General features: G+C 40.8%; 1 protein-coding gene across 1 annotated transcript in view; it reads left to right on the forward strand.

Moving 5' to 3' along the window:
• The window catches only part of LOC106080749 (uncharacterized), a 412,271-nt gene that overhangs the window by 90,457 nt on the left and 309,077 nt on the right, over positions 1-12,737 (forward strand). The window contains exon 3 of the mRNA XM_013242272.2: positions 9,396-9,570. Coding sequence (XP_013097726.2) covers positions 9,396-9,570 — 175 coding nt within the window. The remainder of the gene's footprint in view (positions 1-9,395; positions 9,571-12,737) is intronic.

A 12,737-nucleotide genomic window follows, 5' to 3' on the forward strand; every position in this document is an offset into this window, starting at 1 on the left:
AATGGGGGTAAGGAAAGGGGGTAAGGAAACGGTGGTAAGGAAACGGGGGTAAGGAAACGGTGGTAAGGAAACGGGGGTAAGGAAAGGGGGTAAGGAAACGGGGGTAAGGAAAGGGGGGTAAGGAAAGGGGGGTAAGGAGAGAGGGGTAAGGAAAGGGGGGTAAGGAAAGGGGGGTAAGGAAAGGGGGGTAAGGAAAGGGGGGTAAGGAAAGGGGGGGAAGAAAGGGCCGGGGTAGGAAAGAGGGGGGAAGGAAATAGGGGATGGAAAGAGGGGGGGATGGAAAGAGGGGGAAGGAAAGAGGGGGTGAAGGAAAGAGGGGGGAAGGAAAGAGGGGGGAAGGAAAGAGGGGGGAAGGAAAGAGGGGGGAAGGAAAGAGGGGGGAAGGAAAGAGGGGGGAAGGAAAGAGGGGGGAAGGAAAGAGGGGGGAAGGAAAGAGGGGGGAAGGAAAGAGGGGGGAAGGAAAGAGGGGGGAAGGAAAGAGGGGGGAAGGAAAGAGGGGGAAGGAAAGGTGGGAAGGAGGGTGCAGTGTTTATTGAGTTTTGCTTTGAATTTCTAGATGTCGTAAGTAGCGGGAAAAACATACGCCGGAAGTCGATTCCACATATGAACTGTCCTTGCGAAAAAAGAATTATCTCGGTAGTGCATGCTCCGATCAGTTGGCCAATCGATTAAAAATTGGTGCGCCCTTCTAGAAAATCCTGTATTTCTGACAAAACATCCTCAAGTCAAGAATCAGAAGACTGATTTCCGAAGAACACACACCGTGGAAGCATCGATAAAATAGCATCACACATCCCACATTTCGAGGATGCTCAAGGGAAACAATTCAGTTGGATACCCTACCATCTCCAATCAACACCAACGACCGCCTCGGGATACGGTCAAGCAGCTACCAGGATGATTTTGATTTTGGAGCTCCGGCCCATGTACGTAGGGTAGATTTTAAGAAGATCAGAGGGAGTGAAATACCTCTGACACCCCTTTAGAAAGCCCAAGCACTTAAATGCTTCCTTCGACACTTTGAATACGTGTATTGACCAACGGGCATCACATTGAATCTTCATGCCCAGAACATCAAGAGCCTCCCACTGCTTAATATCTACAACGTCGATAGATATTGACCATTGTAAAGAGTCAGTGAATCGTTTGTGGGACAAATTCTGGCAGAGTGTAACGTGAAGTTCTGATCGGAAAACATGCTGACAGACTGAAAGTTGACAGAAACGAATTTTGCACAAAGCTGTGAGGACATCGAAGAAGAAGAGACTATAGAACACCTTCTGTATGTGTGTCCCGCACTGGCAGTCTGGCAAAGAGTTCCACTTAAGGTTCTTATTTCTTTGAAAACCTGTCTGATTTAGAGGATGTGAACACTCGCGAACACTGATGGGCTTTTTAAAGTGATGTGGTAGGTTTAACAGCAGGAACTAGAAGGCATCTTCCTTTTTCTGTTCCTGTGGTATTGCAATGGACCAATACTTCTAAGTAAGTCTAATGGCAGACTGCCACTTAAACCTTACCTAACCTAACCTTCCATAAGGTAGATATTTTCAAGATAGTTGACAAATTCATACTTTAATGCCAGAATCCTTTCATTTGATACCAATATTGTCTCAATCGGCAAACATGTCCTTTTGGTGAGATTTTCAGTGGGGCGTTCCACCTGGTGTTATTTTGGGTTACCAAAAGATTGCAAACATTTTTTCGCTTTGATTAGTGCACATATCCCTGAGATCTGTTTTTGTGAAGGTGATGGCAAAGGGGAGGGTCCTCCCCTCCCTCCCATCATCACCGCAATGCTAAACTCTATATTTTGTGAAAACCTCATACGAACAAACATCCAGGCATCACTTTGAATTTCACCCAGGTTGCGGCTTGGAAAAATTTTAAATATTTTTACTTCTTATAATAAAAATTTTAATTCAAGTCTTCTGTGCTTTATACATTCAATAAAATCTTTATGCAAATCCAAATTGACCTTAAACAGCAAAGACTTGAAATTACCATATACCGAGTGATTGACCCTCCCTATTAATGCGGTTGAAGATATATGGACTTCATTACAATTGGTTTGAAAAAAATTCAAATATCTAATATCATTGTTGACTATGCGAAATGAGAGCGCTCTTCCATTATGGCAACAATCCAAATGAGTGCTCACAAACCACTTGAATGTGTGCTCATAAGAGTGCTAGTATATGTGTGTGTAGGTATAATTTAAACAATCTCCAAGAATAAAATCAAACTGACTTTAGAATTTATGTCAACTAAGCTTCTTAGTGTACATTGTTTCTCCCTTCCCCCTCGCCCTCTCTCCCACTTCCTTTTTTCAAAACAATAATCGCAACAATTACTGCATGTGAGAGCTGAGAAAGGACCACAAACGTATAGAAGAGTCAATAGCGTTTTATATTCTGTATGCTAATGAAGTAAACACACAATCAAAAGAGTCCCATGTATGCTAATGAGCACGGCAACAACAGAAACAACAACAATATCATCAACAACAACAACAACAACAATATCATCAACCAGAAGAAACGAAGGTCCAGACAAACAATCTCTAGCGTCCTCCTTGCCAATCTACAATCTAAAAAGAAATCACATGGCTAAAGGAAAAACAAAGGCATGGGAGCATAGAGGGAAATAAACAAAAGAAAAGTGCCATTAACACATGCACACGCATAATTTCTAAGGCACACATACGCATGTCGTTATATACATATGTATGTGCTTTGAAAAAGTCAATATTGAAGCATATAGGTTAAGAGGCAATCTTAAGTCTGTTTGTGTGTGATATTTTGAAGTGGTGATTGCAAACGAAGAACTATAAAAAAAATTGGGTTCTCTTGACTTGTTTGAAGTGCAGAATTAATGCAGGGTGTTTAATTCTTCTAGAAAAAGGTTAAAAAACGTCATTAAATACCAAAAAAGTAAGTGAGCTGCCGCCGGCCCGCTTCTCTGCGTCTTCTTTAACTCTTTAATATCATTTAGGGTTGGGACACTTCGCCCTGAATGTGTATATCGACTTCTTGCCACTGTAGCCTATGTCCGCCTATAACGCTGAACGCCTGCGTTCAAATCCTGGCGATGACATCGGACAAAATTGAAAGCCAGATTCGTTTGAGGCCCATATTGACATGAACGTCCAATATGTCTGTTTGGGGGAATTTTGGGATTGGGGCGGCCTGATGGGTACTTAGACCCAAATTTAAATACCATATTCGTATTCTATTTTCCAATACCTTGCATTTGATACCCATATTGTCATTATCGGTCCACTTTTGATTTTGGGTGGTGTTTTTGGGTAGCGGGGGAGGGTCTGCCCCCTTCCGAAATCAACAAATTATAAAGCCTATTTCTCCGTCATGACCATATTCTTAATCTACTTCCGAGTACATTTCATTTGAGACCCATATTGTCATGATCGTATAAAAAGCCTTTTTTAGGGGGTTTTTGGGGTTGGGTCGGCCCCCCAGTTACTTGGACCCCATTTTTAATATTAAATTCGTACTCTACTCCTGAGTACCTTTCATTTGAGTCCCATATTGTCCCGATCGGTCCACTTTTATTTTTGGTAGTACTTTTGGGGTAAGGGGGTGGGTCCGGGAGGGTCTAGGGTCAAATTTCAACCAAATCGGTTGAAAATTTAGGCCTCAAAAGGAGCAAGAAGTCAAAACTGGATATCGGTTTACATGGGGGTTATATATGGTTTATAGAACGATTCGGATCATACTAGGCATGGATGGTGGAAATCAAAACAAAAGTCTTTGACCCAAACTTCAGCTACATTGGAGGAAAATAGAGGCTTCTAGATGCTAAAGAAGTTAAATGGGGGAATCGGGCTATATATATATGGGGGCTATATTTATTTAAAGACATATCCGATCATACTTGGCATGTATTATGGAAGTCATAACTCAAGTCTTTGTTCCAAATTTCAGCGAAATCAGATGAAAATTGAGGCTCCTAGGGGCTCAAGAAGTCAAATCGGGGGATCGGTATGGGGGCTATATCCAAATCTGAACCGACATGAACTATTTACTATCCCAATCACATACATCAATACTAAGTATATATGCAGAATTTCAAGTGGCTAGCTTAAAGTGTTCGACGGCTATCGTGATTTCGACAGATGGACGGAGGGGCGGATGGACGGAGGGGTGGACGGAGGGGTGGACGGAGGGGTGGACGGAGGGGTGGACGGAGGGGTGGACGGAGGGGTGGACGGAGGGTTGGACGGAGGGGTGGACGGAGGGTTGGACGGAGGGTTGGACGGAGGGGTGGACGGAGGGGTGGACGGAGGGGTGGACGGAGGGGTGGACGGAGGGGTGGACGGAGGGGTGGACGGAGGGGTGGACGGAGGGGTGGACGGAGGGGTGGACGGAGGGGTGGACGGAGGGGTGGACGGAGGGGTGGACGGAGGGGTGGACGGAGGGGTGGACGGAGGGGTGGACGGAGGGGTGGACGGAGGGGTGGACGGAGGGTGGACGGAGGGGTGGACGGAGGGGTGGACGGAGGGGTGGACGGAGCGGTGGACGGAGGGGTGGACGGAGCGGTGGACGGACAACCTCATATCCCTACATCATATTCTTTTTTTGTCCATAAGCAGGTTAAGTTCGAAAATGGGCTGTATTGGACAATACCTTGATATAGCCCCCATATAGACCGATCCGCCGATCTAGGGTCTTAGGCCAATAAAAGCCACATTTATTATCCGATTTTGCTGAAATTTGACACAGTGAGTTGTGTTAGGCCAGTCGACATTCTTCTGCAATTTGGCCCAGATCGGTTCAGATTTGGATATAGCTGCCATATTGACCGATCCTTCGTTTTAGGGTCTTAGAACCGTAATAGCCACATTTATGATCCGATTTTGCTGAAATTTGAGGATATAGCTGCCATATAAAAGGATCCGCCGATTTAGGATCTTAGGCCCCTAAATGCCACATATATTATCCGATTTTGCAAAACATTGGGACAGTGAGTTGTGTTAGACCCTTCGACATTCTTCTTCAAAATGGCCCCGATCGGCCCAGTTTTGGATATAGCTGCCATATAGACCGATCCGCCGTTTTAGGATCTTAGACCCATAAATGCCACATTTATTATACGATTTTGCTGAAATTAGGGACAGTAAGTTGCGCTAGGACAGCCAACATCCTTCTTTAATTTTGCTCAGATTGGTTAAGTTTTGGATATAGCTGCCATACAGATTGATCTATCAAAGTGAGGTTTGGGGCCCATAAAAGGCGCAATTATTGTCCGATGTCACCGAAATTTGGGATAGTGAGTTAAGTTAAGCCCCTCCACACACTTTTGCAATATGGCCCAGATCGGTTCAGATTTGAATATAGCTGCCATATAGACCGATCTCTCGATTTAAGGTTTTGGGCCCATAAAAGGAGCATATATTGTCCGATTTCGCCAAAATTTGGGACTATGAGTTGTGTTAGGCTCTTCGATTTTTCTGCAATATGGCACAAATCGGTCCAGATTTGGATATAGCTGCCATATAGACCGATCTCTTGATTTAAGGTTTTGGGGCCATAAAAGGCGCATATATTGTCCAATTTCGCCGAAATTTGGGTCTGTGAGTTGTGTTAGGCTCTTCGACATTTTTCTGAAACTTGGCCCGAAACGCTCCAGATTTCGATATAGCTGTCATATAGACCGATATCTCGATTTTAAGTCTTGGTTCCATAAAAGACGCATTTATAATCCGATTTCAATGAAATTTGACAAATTGACTTTTGTTAGGCTTTTCGACATCCGTGTCGTATATGGTTCAGATTATTTTGTTATACACAATTGAACAATGACTTGTACTTATAAGTATTTGGTCCAAATCGGAACATATTTCGATATGGCTGCTAAGGGGCATATGGTATGCATTTTTCACCGGATTTTGGGGAAAGGTGGTTTACATATATACCCGAGGTGGTGGGTATCCGAAGTTCGGCCCGACCGAATTTAACACCTTTTTACTTGTTTGTCTATAATCTACACCTAAGTTCGTTAACCCCAACACCATATACTGTCCAGGTGGGTCTATGAGTAGTTTTAGCCAGCATATAAACCAATCACCCATTTGCTTTCTTCTTCAAAGTCTCGTAGAAACTTTTCTTAAATATTTCGTTCAAACTTTAATGTTGTCCTTGAATTTCCATGGCATTTGCCCTCAGTCGAATTCTCATATATCTTTTAATATAAGAAAAAAAAAAACGTTTGCAAATATTGAAACTATATGAGTTACAAGGCAATGTGGTTAACAACGACATTAAAATGTGGCCTTGATTTTTTTATTTTTATTTATTTTTTATTTCATTTTTCCTTCCGCCATCATAAAAAACTATGGAGGCTTCCTTATCCACCACCATGTGTCAATCAGACGTAGTTAAGCGTTGTCCTTATGTACATGTATGTGCAATATTTCTGTATGTGTGTGAAAAAATTTGTTTTGATAATTTTTTTCTTGCCTGGTGGAAAAGTGTATCAAAGGAATTAGGATTTTAGTGGAATGGGTTGCCTAATGATGTAGCCAAGGGGAAATATCTTTGATGTTGTGTTTGCAAAGCAAATACACACATTACCCATTGAAACTAGAAAGGGCAGATGCAAGAGAAGAGGGTAACAAAATGTTTACATTTGGAAATCTTTAAAGTTTTGCTCAAATTATGTCAATAATAGCAAATTTATAAATCCTTTTTGCTATTTTTGCTCATGTGTATGCATTTACGCCTGTATAATGCGGTTAATAGCCTATCATTATAAATTTTGCGCAAACTTTCACCTCTCTCACCTAAATAGAATCAACGATACAACACGACCATTGATTTCACAGCCACCTTTAATTAAATTCATGTGGTTGTCATTGGTATGTTGAAAATTATAAATCAGCCGCTTTTACAAAGTGGTTCGAGTACAGCGAGCAGTTAAGCCGCCTATGACCCATAATTTTATTTGATATCGCATTCAATTATTGTAATTAAAATGCAACAACAGCAACCACAATAAATGTTCATTGTACTGGTCAAGTGACCACAGAAAATTATAGACTTTATTACAATTATTATGGCCGAAATCAAACAAAACGAGGCTGGTATACCATCAACCAAACGCCTGCTAGAAGACAAACAGTTATTAGGAATGAGGTTTTCCATGGGAAAACTTCAATTCAGCCTGGCTGAATGAGGTTTTCCATGGGAAAACTTCAATTCAGCTTGGCTGAATGAGGTTTTCCATGGAAAAACTTTAATTCAGCCTGGCTGAATGAGGTTTTCCATAGGAAAACTTCAATTCAGCCTGGCTGAATGAGGTTTTCCATGGGAAAACTTCAATTCAGCCTGGCTGAATGAGGTTTTCCATGGGAAAACTTCAATTCAGCTTGGCTGAATGAGGTTTTCCATGGAAAAACTTTAATTCAGCCTGGCTGAATGAGGTTTTCCATGGGAAAACTTCAATTCAGCTTGGCTGAATGAGGTTTTCCATGGAAAAACTTTAATTCAGCCTGGCTGAATGAGGTTTTCCATGGGAAAACTTCAATTCAGCCTGGCTGAATGAGGTTTTCTATAAGAAAACTTCAATTCAGCCTGGCTGAATGAGGTTTTCTATAGGAAAACTTCAATTCAGCCTGGCTGAATGAGGTTTTCTATAGGAAAACTTCAATTCAGCCTGGCTGAATGAGGTTTTCTATAGGAAAACTTCAATTCAGCCTGGCTGAATGAGGTTTTCCTATAGGAAAACTTCAATTCAGCCTGGCTGAATGAGGTTTTCCTATAGGAAAACTTCAATTCAGCCTGGCTGAATGAGGTTTTCCTATAGGAAAACTTCAATTCAGCCTGGCTGAATGAGGTTTTCCTGTAGGAAAACTTCAATTCAGCCTGGCTGAATGAGGTTTTCCTATAGGAAAACTTCAATTCAGCCTGGCTGAATGAGGTTTTCCTATAGGAAAACTTCAATTCAGCCTGGCTGAATGAGGTTTTCCTATAGGAAAACTTCAATTCAGCCTGGCTGAATGAGGTTTTCCTATAGGAAAACTTCAATTCAGCCTGGCTGAATGAGGTTTTCCTATAGGAAAACTTCAATTCAGCCTGGCTGAATGAGGTTTTCCTATAGGAAAACTTCAATTCAGCCTGGCTGAATGAGGTTTTCCTATAGGAAAACTTCAATTCAGCCTGGCTGAATGAGGTTTTCCTATAGGAAAACTTCAATTCAGCCTGGCTGAATGAGGTTTTCCTATAGGAAAACTTCAATTCAGCCTGGCTGAATGAGGTTTTCCTATAGGAAAACTTCAATTCAGCCTGGCTGAATGAGGTTTTCCTATAGGAAAACTTCAATTCAGCCTGGCTGAATGAGGTTTTCCTATAGGAAAACTTCAATTCAGCCTGGCTGAATGAGGTTTTCCTATAGGAAAACTTCAATTCAGCCTGGCTGAATGAGGTTTTCCTATAGGAAAACTTCAATTCAGCCTGGCTGAATGAGGTTTTCCATAGGAAAACTTCAATTCAGCCTGGCTGAATGAGGTTTTCCATAGGAAAACTTCAATTCTGCCTGGCTGAATGAGGTTTTCCATAGGAAAACTTCAATTCTGCCTGGCTGAATGAGGTTTTCCATAGGAAAACTTCAATTCAGCCTGGCTGAAATGACTTCCAAATGACCTCCACTTTGGTCTTCAACAGCCAAATCAAGTATGGCCTCAATATGTTCATAACCCGATATAGCTCCAATAGCATATTAATTCTTATCCATTCCCTTTTGTTTGTCTATAAATAGATATCGAGCAAAGATTATGACAAATGCGATCCATGGTGGAGGGTATATAATATTCGGCCAGGCCGAACTTGGCCCGCTTTTACTTATTGTATTTTGCAAATAAATTCGATTTCACTATACAACCGCATCTGTTGTTGAAGCAACTTCTCAACCATGTGCATAAGCTTATGGTGGTGTCATTGCCAGTTTACTGTGGGTATGTATTTTCAATTTCCGTTTCCTATTTACGATAAACGAAGAACTTTGGCCCTAGGCCAAATAACGACAGCAAGTATAACGATGGAATTTAAATTGGCAGATGTTATTTAAAGAGAATGCTTCAATTTATTATAGATGCTTGTGTGCGCACCGTCACACACACACACTCACACGCATATCGATGTGTTGTGTATGTGTATGCTCACTTGGCAACGGCATGTGTGTATGCCATAGTACTTGATGTTTTAAGCCGAAAATTAATTGCATTTTAATTATAACTTTAATAATGGCATTTTAATCAACTGTAACAAATTAAAATGAGATTTTCTCCTTTAGGTTGTTGAGAGGGGGAGGGGGAAAAATCGCCAAAATTCCCTTAAATGACCTTTAATAACTACTTCAATGATTTTCTTTAATTACAGCCTTTCACCTCTACTCGAACAAGACAGATGAGCGTATTGAGGACGACACCTTGGCGGTGAAATATGAGGATGGTCGCTGGTCTAAGCCCTACTACGATTGTGGGGGTGGCAATATTTGGATGTTGACCTATACGGTGCCCTTTTTCGGCTATGAAAATGCCACTTATCATTTCAAGTGAGTATTTTTTTGTCTTCCTAAGTCAGAGAAAAATGGCTTTAAAACTTTTTTCTGTGGCGGGGAAAAAAAAAAACCACAAATAAAATTGCTTTTTTATTTAATCTCCGTTTTATGATGGCGTTAACCACGTGGTGTATGTGGTCAACCCGTGTAGTATATGTAGTCATTCAGCCATGCACACATATTTGCATTAAGAGGCATCCAAGCGTGATTGTGCGAATTCGCAGTAACACAATTTAAGGCTACATTTTTAAATGGAAAATGTAGCAAAATTTAAAAAAATTTTTACGTAGGTTCATTATGTGGGCAATGGGCAATGTACCATGGGGTTTTTGGTAACTAGAGGAGAGGGTTTTTTGTGTGATTCAAGTAAACAAGTAAAAAGCATTAAGTTTGGAAAGGCCGAATCTTGGGAACCCAGCCACCACCATGGATTTACCTAAAAATATACCCATATTTGGGTTGCCCAAAAAGTAATTTCGGATTTTTTAAAAGAAAGTAAATGCATTTTTAATAAAGCTTAGAATGAACTTTAATCAAATATACCTTTTTATACCCTCCACCATAAGATGGGGGGTATACTAATTTCGTCATTCTGTTTGTAACTACTCGAAATATTCGTCTGAGACCCCATAAAGTATATATATTCTTGATCGTCGTGACATTTTATGTCGATCTAGCCATGTCCGTCCGTCTGTCCGTCCGTCCGTCCGTCCGTCCGTCCGTCCGTCAGTCCGTCAGTCCGTCCGTCCGTCCGTCCGTCTGTCTGTCGAAAGCACGCTAACTTCCGAAGGAGTAAAGCTAGCCGCTTGAAATTTTGCACAAATACTTCTTATTAGTGTAGGTCGGTTGGTATTGTAAATGGGCCATATCGGTCCATGTTTTGATATAGCTGCCATATAAACCGATCTTGGGTCTTGACTTCTTGAGCCTCTAGAGTGCGCAATTATTATCCGATTGGAATGAAATTTTGCACGACGTGTTTTGTTATGATATCCAACAACTGTGCCAAGTATGGTTTAAATCGGCCCATAACCTGATATAGCTGCCATATAAACCGATCTTGGGTCTTGACTTCTTGAGCCTCTAGAGTGAGCAATTCTTATCCGAATGGAATGGAATTTCGCACGAAGTGTTTAGTTATGATACCCAACAACCGTGCCAAGTATGGTTTACATCGGTCCATAACCTGATATAGCTGCCATATAAACCGATCTTGGGTCTTGACTTCTTGAGCCTCTAGAGGGCACAATTCTTATCCGATCAGAATGAATTTTTGCACGAAGTATTTCGTTATGATATCCAACAACTGTGCCAAGTATGGTTGAAATCGGTCTATAACCTGATATAGCTGTCATATAAACAGATCTGGGGATTTGACTTCTTGAGCTTTTAGAGTGCGCAATTCCTATCCGATTTGGCTGAAATTTTGCATGACGTATTTTATTTTTACTTTTAACAACTGTGTCAAATAAGGTTCAAATCGGTTCATAACCTGATATAGCTGCCATATAAACCGATCTGGGATCTTGACTTCTTGACCCCTAGAGGTCGCAATTATTATCCGATATGCCTGAAATTTTGTACGACGGATCCTCTTATGACCATCAACAAACGTGTTTATTATGGTCTGAATCGGTCTATAGCCCGATACAGATCCCATATAAATCGTTCTCTCTATTTTACTTCGTGAGCCCCAATGGGCGCAATTCTTATACGAATTGGCTGAAATTTTACACAGGTCTCCAACATATAATTTAATTGTGGTCCGAACCGGACCATATCTTGATATCGTTTTAATAGCAGAGCAACTCTTTTCTAATATCCTTTTTTGCCTAAGAAGAGATGCCGGGAAAAGAACTCGACAAATGCGATCCATGGTGGAGGGTATATAAGATTCGGCCCGGCCGAACTTAGCACGCTTTTACTTGTTTACACTTTTTTTCTAAAGTAAGCCAAAAGTAACAGCTGATAACTGTCAGAAGAAAGAATGCAATTACAGAGTCACAAGCTGTGAAAAATTTGTCAACGCCGATTATATGAAAAATCCGCAATTACTTTTTGGGCAACCCAATATTTGAATTATTTTGGACTCAAGAAGTCATATGGGGATATCGGTACCTAGGAGGAGGGCTATATCACCATATTAACCGATTCGGATAAAACTTGAAACTGATGTTATAGGTCTTAACATAGGGTTTTGGGTCAAATTTCAGTCAAATCAGATGAAAATTTAGGCTTCTAAGGGTTGAAGAAGTCAAATCCGGGGATCGGTTTATATGGGGGCTATACCAGTTTATAGACCGATTCGAAGCATACTTGGCATGAATATTGAAAGACATTATGCAGGTAATTGTTCCAAATTTCATCCAAATCGGATGAAAATTGAGACATCTAGGCCCTCCGGAAATTAAATCTGGGGATCAGTTTATATGGGGGCTATATCTGTTTAGAGACCGATTGGAATCATACTCAGTATGGATGTTGAAAGTCATAACACAAGTCTTTGTTGCAAAATTGATCCAAATCGAATGAAAATTGAGACTTCTAGGGGCTCAAGAAATCAAATCCGGGGATCAATTTATATGGGGGCTATACCTGTTTATGGACCGGTTCAAATCATACTTAGCAGGGGTATTGCAAGTCATAACACAAGTCTTTATTTCAAATTTCAGCCAAATCGCATAAAATTTGAGGCTTCTAAGAGCTCAAGAAGTCAAATCCAAGGATCGGTTTATATAGGGGCTACATCTGTTTATAGACCGATTAGGACCGTACTTAGAATGGATGTTGAAAGTCATCATGTAAGACTTTGTTTCAAATTTCAGCCAAATCGCATAAAGATTGATGCTTCTATAGGCTCATGAAGTCGAATCCAAGGATCGGTTTATATGGGAGTAACATCTGTTTATATTGGGTTGCCCAAAAAGTAATTGCGGATTTTTCATATAGTCGGCGTTGACAAATTTTTTCACAGCTTGTGACCTGTAATTGCATTCTTTCTTCTGTCAGTTATCAGCTGTTACTTTTAGCTTGCTTTAGAAAAAAAGTGTAAAAAAAAGTATATTTGATTAAAGTTCATTTTAAGTTTTATTAAAAATGCATTTGCTATCTTTTAAAAAATCCGCAATTACTTTTTGGGCAACCAATAGAACGATTAGGAC

Source organism: Stomoxys calcitrans, chromosome 5 (genome assembly GCF_963082655.1).
Source record: "Stomoxys calcitrans chromosome 5, idStoCalc2.1, whole genome shotgun sequence".
Taxonomy (NCBI): Eukaryota; Metazoa; Arthropoda; class Insecta; order Diptera; family Muscidae; genus Stomoxys; species Stomoxys calcitrans.